The sequence below is a fragment of the Ceratosolen solmsi genome, unplaced genomic scaffold (assembly GCF_000503995.2).
Source record: "Ceratosolen solmsi marchali unplaced genomic scaffold, CerSol_1.0 scaffold27, whole genome shotgun sequence".
Lineage (NCBI taxonomy): Eukaryota > Metazoa > Arthropoda > Insecta > Hymenoptera > Agaonidae > Ceratosolen > Ceratosolen solmsi.
The window spans coordinates 597,689-607,688 of record NW_011948426.1 but is presented as its reverse complement, the minus strand read 5'-3'; the positions used below and the strand labels follow the sequence as shown (position 1 = coordinate 607,688).

The 10,000-nt window shown below is 26.1% G+C and overlaps 3 protein-coding genes across 3 annotated transcripts in view; 2 read left to right on the top strand and 1 right to left on the bottom strand.

Moving 5' to 3' along the window:
* RhoGAP100F (Rho GTPase activating protein at 100F) overlaps positions 1-2,824 on the top strand; it is a 67,370-nt gene extending 64,546 nt beyond the window's left edge. The window contains exons 22-23 of the mRNA XM_011500960.1: positions 1,485-1,789; positions 2,721-2,824. Coding sequence (XP_011499262.1) covers positions 1,485-1,495 — 11 coding nt within the window. The 3' untranslated portion in view covers positions 1,496-1,789; positions 2,721-2,824. The remainder of the gene's footprint in view (positions 1-1,484; positions 1,790-2,720) is intronic.
* A 572-nt stretch (positions 2,825-3,396) lies between these two features.
* LOC105363070 (uncharacterized) lies at positions 3,397-6,434 on the top strand. Its single transcript, XM_011500646.1, has 3 exons — positions 3,397-3,465; positions 6,013-6,237; positions 6,309-6,434. Exons 1-3 carry the CDS (start codon positions 3,458-3,460, stop codon positions 6,385-6,387), a joined length of 312 nt encoding a protein of 103 aa, XP_011498948.1. The 5' UTR covers positions 3,397-3,457; the 3' UTR covers positions 6,388-6,434.
* A 3,326-nt stretch (positions 6,435-9,760) lies between these two features.
* The window catches only part of LOC105363069 (acyl-CoA desaturase), a 1,143-nt gene continuing 903 nt past the window's right edge, over positions 9,761-10,000 (bottom strand). Inside the window, exon 4 of the mRNA XM_011500645.1 lies at positions 9,761-9,864. Coding sequence (XP_011498947.1) covers positions 9,831-9,864 — 34 coding nt within the window. The 3' untranslated portion in view covers positions 9,761-9,830. The remainder of the gene's footprint in view (positions 9,865-10,000) is intronic.

Sequence of the window (10,000 nt, the reverse complement as noted above, 5' to 3'; positions counted from 1 at the left end):
TAATTATTTATCTTTAATATATTATGAAATTATTCGACACTATCTTTTTATATAATTTCATATAAAATATTGACTCTTCTCTTAATATTATGAAACCACTTTCAATTATTTTCGAAGATAGATAAATATTTATGTTATAGCTTATACAGACAGTGTTTACGAGTAATTTTATGAACTGTTATAGAATGTATTTGAAACAATATGAAGTTCAATTACACACACATACACACACACTCACATATATATATATATATATATATATATATATAATAACAATGGTCAATAACCATTTTATTAATATTATTTATAATGATAATTCAAATAGATTTGGATATTCCTTTTCACTCTCTAATACATATATTTCATCTATGATTGCAAATATAATGTTATGAAAATAATATGATATTTACTTTTAATAATTGGCGTTACCTTGGAAATATTGTATTCTAAAAATAGTTATAAATTTGTCAATTAAATATTTTTTTTCTATATTCAAATTCAATTTTAATTGGGGTTTTAATGTAATGTATCATATCTAAAATTAAAATTACGATTTGTTTAAGTTTGAGTTGTATAATTTGCACAATTCATCGATAAAAAAAAATATCGATAAAAAAAAAATTTCCAGAACTCAATTTTATTTCAAGTATTAAAAATATTAAAGACTATTAAATTGAAATATAATAGTATATATACATTGACAAAAATGTTCATAGTAATTTTTATAACAGTAATTATATATATCATATATATATATATATATATATATATATATATATGATATTGTAATTTTAATTATAGTAGTTTTCTCACAAAAGCGATTTGGCTTTAATTTATATTAATCTTTTTATATGTAGAAATCTATACATAGAATTATTGGTGCAGTGAATTTAAATTATTTAAAATTAAAATGCATAATTCAATATAAAACTTGATTTATTATGAATTATTTGTTATTTCTTCTTTTGAAAATTGTGAAAAAAATCTTATGAAGATAGTGTGATTGACTAGAGATATTAAGATTAAGATTATTAAGATTATTATATAGAGATATATAAATTAAAATTATTAACTAAATTAAAAATTAACAATATTATAATTAAGAATTCAATCAACTTCTATTCGATTGAATTCTATAAATTATAGAGATATAAATAGAAATTTGTATCGAAATAATTTTTTCAATTATATCCAGCAATTATATATTTGATATTATATTACACATAATATATATATATATATATATATATATATATATATATTAATTTTATAATAATAATATATAATAAATTTAATACTTAACATTCGTATAGTGTAATAAATCAAAGCAGATAATGAAACTTTAATTCCATGCAATCTGAAAGTGCAATTAAAGTGCATAATTGAATTTATGTATATAAAGATCCGAAATATTGTATATTCGTGTCATCACTCGCTGTCTGATCGATTATATGCACATAACCGATCTACCTTCGTCCATCCAGGGTCGGCTTAAAAACTCGTGAAAGTTATCGGAGAGACGTATATAGACGACCACAGCAAAGTTGTGGCGCCGCCACTGAATTCCTCTTTATATGCGGACTCTCGGAACTCTCGAAAGGCTAAATTGCACAACTACCTGCAGTTGTATGTGATTATGGTTAACCGTAAGTACTATTTCATGCGTGCAAGAAGATGCGAGTACGAAAAGTCTTTGAAGGCAAAACAATGAAGTACATCGGCTCGATCTGTGAAAGAAAAAGTGTTCAGTTAAACAATTTTCTTCTGTTTCACGAGAATTGGTGAAATGGTATTTATTAAAGTATTTTAATGAATACATTATTTAGGTGAGAATTTGAGTAAAAATTTATCTCAAAATAGTCTATGTTATGAGCATTTATTTCTACTGAATATTCTACGAATAATTATTGCACTGTTTGTAAAGAATTTTGCATTGCACGATTATTATCTAATCAAATAAATATTACTTTTTCACATTAATTTTCGCCGCTTAAATTCCTTTTTTGAAAACATCATTCCTCTATACGAGGATATGCATGAATAAATATTACATACGAAATATAAATAATAGTTGTTTTATATATTTTTTTTCTATGGAAAATTAAATCTTTTTCATTTATCTAGCAGAATTATTGAATAATTTCTCTTGTTGTAAATGATCATTTTTACAAATAACTAGTTGTTTTTATTTATTAATTATCTCATATGTTACCGAACATACGAACGTGTGAATATCTAATCCTTAATCATTTTATTGATTTTGACAAATAATTACTTTTTTTATTCTTTCTGATGAATTTTCGTACTTACTATTTATTATAAATTTATTTTCAAGTAAAATAAAATTATTCCGTACAATTCCATAAACATATATACGTTGCATAAATATATGTGTTTTTATAGATAATAAATAATTAGGTTATTTTAATCTCATTATATTTGACACTTATTATTCCATAAAATTTTAACATAATTCCATTACTTTATTAAAATAAAAATTTCTTAAATTCAAGAAGAGTGTGTGTGTGAGAGAGAGAGAGAGAGAGAGAGAGCTGTTCCTATTAATTCATAATAAGTATTTAAAAATAAAAAAAAAACAACAAAGAAAACAGCAAAGTAATTTATCGGCGTATCAAAAAAAAAAAAAAAAAAAAAAAAAAAAAAAAAAAAAAAAAAAAAATTGCAAAGAGAAAATAAATTTTAAATTCTCGTTCTTACAGTTGTTTTGCAACAAACGTTTTAATTAAAACTACAAAAAACGAGAATCAAGAGCAGTCATTAACAGAAAAAAAAGAAAGAAAAGAAAGAACAGAAAAGAAGAGAAAAGAAATTAAAAGATTGATATATTTGGATCAAGGGTGACCATGTATAAATTATTTATCTTCGTCACCATTCTCCTGACGGTTAGCGGTGTTCGTAACAACGGTAATTTTATGTATTTTTTATGTTTTTTTTTTTTTTATTTTTATTTTCTCAGAACTGCATTAATTTCTTAAAATCAGGCTTTTCGAAATAACTTTCGATTTATACTTAAAATTAATATTCCAAATCAACAATTTTTTAATATTTGATCGTAGCAATAAATTTTTCTTTATTAAAATTTTAATATTTTAGAATAATTTATTTTTATTATTTGAAGATTATTTGTCATTGTACAAATATGATAAATAAATAAATCTTCGACAATATATATTTAATGTATTTTATCAAAATTTATCTATTTAAATGAAAACTTGAATGGAAATTTAGAAATAATATTTCAATAAAATTTCGACAAATGTTGTTCTATATTTGATGGACGAAAGTACATGAAAACTATTCTCGATATGCATAAGTAGGCAAAGTAACAAAATCATAAAAATAATAATTCATTTTCAACAGGAATATCAGAAAAGAGAAATCGCATTCTACTGATGCATCGACGATTAAGTAATCGCGACGAGGTCGGACATAAAATATGTTTTGGTAAGATGAAAATATTACTTGAAATTATTTGAATGAATTTTATATTTTATATATAATGAATATTTATACTTTCTTTTTAATAAATCATTGTAATATTATAATACTAAACTATAATTGAATTTTTTTTTCATGCATTTATTCTTTTTATAAAAATTTTATTAGATAGTTAAGATTTTTATGGATTTTTAAGAATAATAAAATAGTATAAATTCAGTGATATACTTTAAAGGATTATACGTCTCGGTTGCTATTTTCACATTATGAATATAATTAGTTACTACCCTATTATCTATTAATATATAAATATAAAAAAAAAAAAAAAAAAAAAACTATAAAACAAAACTAAGAGCTAACTCGTTACAGTTATCCAGAAGATTAATTTTTTTTTTTCGATTCTTTACTCGTGTATTTTGCCATTTATATTGCAGCTCAATTCGTTAAAATATATTGATTTTTATGCACAGACTTATTAGGATGTTTTGCAAATCGTAAACAGCCACTCGCATTAAAGCGGCCACCACAAGATCCGAGTATAATAAGTACACAATTTCATCTATATACAAGAGAAAATCGAGAAAAACCCAGCTTAATCGAATACGGTGATAAGCTGCAGTCAATGAATCAATCAAATTTTCATGCACAAAAGAAACTTAAAGTTATCATACACGGTTATAAGGGTAGTGGTAACAATGAGGGAGCCATTGCTGGTGCTCAAGCTTTTCTCGATTTGGTGAGTTTAGTTAATTCTGCTTTCCAAATCCTTAAATAATGTATTGCAAGCGTGCATTATGATTATATTAAAATGATAAAATCGATTGTAATATACAATTTGTTATAAGATTAAAGTCAACGCGTTGATAATGAGCTCGATTTAAAGGATGAACGTATAAGTCTTAAGATTCTATTATATTATATTTCTTATGGGTTGGTCGATACTCATTGCTTATCGATAAGCTTCAAACGCAATAAACTTGCGCGTTAAATTAAATATGAACGCAGATAAATGCGATTATCAAGGTACTTGCGATTAAAATGAGCTTGATAATGCTGTCCGTTTGAGCTCGACGGAAGCAGACTCGAGTGGAAAATGATACTATGATGAATGAAAATTCACGATTGTAGGATGATGTCAATGTAGTAGTGGTCGACTGGGCCAAAGGAGCTGGCACAACTTACAGTCTCGCTGTCTCAAATACAGAGCTCGTTGGTCGTCAATTAAGTCTCATTTTACTCGACGCTATAGAATTCGGCGTCGATCCTGACGACGTGCACCTCGTGGGCTTCAGTCTCGGTGCTCACGTAGCTGGTTGTGCCTCGGAGATGCTGAAGAAACGTAATATTTTACTTGGCCGTATAACTGGATTGGATCCAGCCTCGCCTTTCTTTCGGCATCATTTGTTCAGAGAGAAATCGAGGAAGTTGGACTCATCGGATGCGAGACTCGTCGATGTGATACACAGCGACGGCTCGATCGATTTCGCCGATGGTTTTGGTTTACTGAAACCCATTGGGCACATAGATTTTTTCCCAAACGGTGGGAGACAGCAGCCTGGATGTAACGATGTAAAGAACTCGGTGGTAGTTTCGCATTTAAATGGTTAGTACATTCCTTTATTCAGAATCTTTCAACGTTTATAACTTAACCGCCACAATGATTACTTAAGCCGATAATAAGTGCAGTATTTTGAAGTAATAAGAATGAATTTTTAATACTACTTTTTAAAATTGCTACTATAGCTATAACTATTACTATTATTGTCCTCGTCGTCGTCGTCGTCGTCGTCGTAATTATTATTATTGTTATTATTATCGTTATTATTATTGTTGTTATTGTAGTTGGTGTTGTTATTTATTATTATTCGATGAACGATAAATAATTACAAGAAACTTGATTGTTAGCTGTTAATATTCATGAATAATTAATGTTAGATATTTTACAGAGGATAGCTTAGACATTCACATAGCCTGCAGTCACACGCGCTCCTGGTTCTTATTTGTAGAAAGTCTGCAAAGTCAGTTAGGGAAGTGCAAGTTTCAAAGTTGGCCGTGTAAACGTCGCTTCGGTAGTTACGCTGCAGGTACATGCTTTCCTCAGGAAGATATTATTGCGGCGCCTGAAATGGGATACGCGGCGGATCAAGGACCTACTGGATTGTATTATTTGACAACAAGAGCTGAGCCACCGTATTGTGGATATCCTCTTAGAGCGGCCGTAAAATTATCGGACAATGAGTTTATACCAAAGGGCATTTTGTGGATGAGAGTAATAAATGGAAATGCTGAAATGGTCTTTAGTATTATTTGCGAGTTAGTATTATATAATAATGATATAATAATAACATCACATAATTAATGATATTCCTCTTGCTAGTTGGGCATATTAAAGATCTTACCTATATTTATTCAAAATTTTCTGAAAATGAAAGATGCATTTATCGACATTGTTGTATTGCAATTTTCATAACTATTCGTAGAAAGCGTCTTCGTCAATCGAGAAAGCTGGAAGATTAACGTTTAATTTCTCTTCGTATTTATTATTATTTCCAGTCAAGTAATTATACCGCCTCTGTCAAGTTTGAATAATCGGAATAGTGCACAGCCCACATTTTATGACATTAAAGCCGCTGCATTTGACACATTTTCAGTAAATAGCAGCACTATACAAGCGATAATGAAGTTTGAAATAATAATACCCGACGATAGATCCGAGTTTTCCTACGTAGAAGTTATTATCTTGGATAAAATTCTGGTTGAAGATCGAAAAGGAAATAGGTATGAAATGGATAACTTAATACTTCCTCGTTATAATAATTAAACCTAATATACATTTCACGTTCTTACAGCTGGGAACATTGTAATAAAAATGTAGCAGTTGGCCCCAAAGAAGAAAGTCTAATATTAACAAATGAAAGATGTCAATGAAACTTATGTTCAATTGAACAAAAAGATTCTCACTCGAGCTAATAATAATAATAATAATAATAATGAATAATGATAATGATAATAATAATAATGATGATAATAATGAATAATAATAATGATAATGATAATGATAATGATAATAATAATGATAATTATAATAATAATGATAATAACAGTAATAATAATAGTAAACAAAATTAATAATGACTGCGAATTTCTCATGAAAATCATTTATTAATAAAGAAAATTTTTACTTTGTTATAATAGTCTTCTTACTTTTATTTTATTTTTTAAAACATATCTTATCAGTATTATTACTTAGAGTTTGCTAGCAATTCTTAAAACAGAAAACACAATATATATTTGTTAAATAGTTCTTTTCATTATGAGGTGTATGTAACGAAGGTAAAGTTTTCCTTTAATTCTCAATATGTTGAGCGAAAGAGTATAAAAAGAGTGCTAATGAAAGATGATATTTAAAGTTGGCACACCTTTAGTCTGACCTCGCCTCTATTTTTTTTAATTTTTTTTTATATAAACAACTATATAAGAGACTATATTTAGTTAGATATTGATTTATGTAACTGGTTTGAGGTAATTGGTCCATTTTTCGCGCTTGTTTCGTAATCATTTTTTTGTCAAAGTTTCACGGTTTACTGTCAACAAATATTCTCCATTTATGTTTTTCTGTTACCAAGGAATATATTAAGAAGTCACCGTTCCGTATTTTTAATTACAAATGTTATCTTTTTATACCGTATATCCATACTAACATTTAAAACTATTCCCTTTACATAATAATTATATTTATAGATATGCATACACGCAGGCATGCTCCCATGCTCGCTCACGCGCGTACACACACACACACACACACACACACACACACACATCTATTTATATATGTTTATATATATATTGATTAATAAAATAATTGTATCATTTATGCATATGTAGTAATTTATCTTTCCAATCGAGTGAAATAAATCCTGTGAAATAAAATTTATAAATGAAAAAATATATATTATGTATGTAAGTAATGTTATATATAGTATATTATTACATATTATATGAATATATACTTTGTATATTGTTATTATTATTATGTATTATTTTATTAAATGTTAAAACAAGCAAATTTTCAAAAATATATTTGTCTAGCTTATTTATTATTAAATGCAATATTTATTTGTTATATTTGAATTTTTCCACAAATGTAAATAAAAAATAGATATTAGTTTATTATTAAATGCAATAAGCTTAAATTATTATAAACAAACATATAATTAAAATTAATTTAATAATATTTAAATGCTATGCCAATTAATTAGGTACTCGTAATTGTATAAGTCATGATTTTAGCCTGATTATAACTGTTGCAAAAAATATAAAATTTAACATTTTTCGATCAAATTAATTACAAAAAACAAAGTAAAATATTTCTTTGTTAAATATTTATATATATATACTTATATATGTATATATACAAATACCGCATTTAAAAAATTTCGATTTAAAAATTTATTCGAAATTTCAAATGTCAAATGCTTGATCGAACAATGTCGTTTAAAAACTTATAATTCCGTGCTTAATTATGATCAAAAATATATTGCATCTATTCACGTACTTGAAAAATTCGCACATACTTAAAAACACTATCAGTCATTCAAACAATTTAAAAATTACGCATAACTAGAATACGAAATCATCTTGAATCCGTGATCTAATACATGTATAATTATAAAAAATATTTTTTAACTAGAAATTAATTCAGTATTATTTTACTTGCTATCAATACAAAGCATTGATATAATAAAACAGTCCATTACATAAACATTTAGATGGTATATCTGAAAATTAAAGAATGATTTACAAGAAGCATTAATATAGGACAAATTACGAATTTATCATTATTACTTACTATATATTTTAATATCCATTCTTATTAAAAATGTTCCCATTATCATAAAATTCTCCGAAAGATTTATTTAACTCTTACTGCCAAATAAATATAATATTAATTAAAAAAAAAAAAAAAAGAAAGTATTTTATAATATCATTTCATCATATCATTATTTGAATTTAAAAAATTTCCTTAAGAAGAAGTATTCTAAATACTTCTGATCAAATTAATTCCAAGTTACTCTTCGATAATAGAATATTAATGCTTTCTCTCATTATGGTCATATTAATGTCTCATTAATGAATAACTATTCAACTAATATGTAGAATCGCAATAATCCTATAGGTTCATAATTGTTATAATGAAAAATGCCTTTCGAACCTTCACTTATGCTCATTCCTTATTTTCATAAGTTTACAGTATTTTTTTCCAATCCTTAATTCAATATATTTTATGAAACAAAATTTTAAACATAGATATACTACGTAAACGAATATCATAAAACTTTGAATTTTCACGTAGTAAAATAGTAAATTAAATGCTTAATAAAGTAAATTCATATTTTAAATTCAAGATTATTGTTGATTAATCACAATTGTAATTTAAATTCGTTTTAATTAAAATTAGCTCGAATGTTCTTTTATTTCTTCAGGCACACTCTGCACGTTTTTTAAGTTTTCATGTGTCCCATCTCCTCGATTTGTAATTGTTGAGTTCACGACGGAATTTGGGGCTGATTTAAGATCATAAGCCCAGCCAATTTTCGCGAACATATTAATGATACTCGTAGTTATATTAGTTCGGCCACCTCCGATTTCCGCAGCTCTATAATCGGATGGAAATACATGATGATAATTGTGCCAACCTTCACCGAACGCAACGTAAGATACAAATTTATTTTCCACTGGTGCGATATTCCTGTAATTCATAATAATGATTACATATATTAATAATAAAATACGTTTATTTTCATAGTCACAGTTGGAAGCCAATAATTTTCGGATTCATATTAAATTCTAAATATTAAATAATAAGAATTTAATTGAATTTTTAGGTAAATGCACGCACACGCACACAAACAAACACGTACGCACACACTTGCACACACACACACACACACACACACACACACACACACATATATATATATATATATATATATATATATATATGTTTAAATTTCATTTAAAATTTATATTAATTTTTGCTAGAATTTAATTATATGTAAAAAAATTATACGTTCCATTATAATTTATTTGTGTTATTCTCACGCACACACATTGCATTTATTATTGAATATTATGTACTTATTAAAATATATTTACTCTGTAGTTAATTTTTGTTAATTAAATTTTTTTTTAATTTAGTGATATATATATATATATATATATATATATATATATATAATCTATGAAATTAATTGTGTAGCAATTCATAAATACGTGTATTTTGAATTTAAACTTACTTATCGTAAGGTTTATTGCCAAAAAAATGAGCAAAGCTGTTGACACTCCACGTTGCATTTAGTACATACATATATCTACAAATCTGAAATAGAGTTGCATGGTACCAATCTTCATTCCAGAAATAAACAGGTACGGTAATCGGTATAAAAAAACAAATCATAAGTTTTAATAATAAGAAATGTCTAAAGAGAAAATAAAAGCATAGTGATAATTCGATTATATGTTACGATAATTACAACAATAA

Excerpts from the sequence above, each read along its gene's own strand:
- LOC105363070 (XM_011500646.1), top strand. Across the intron at positions 6,238-6,308 it reads GAAGATCGAAAAGGAAATAG|CTGGGAACATTGTAATAAAA; the intron begins GTATGAAATGGA and ends ACGTTCTTACAG.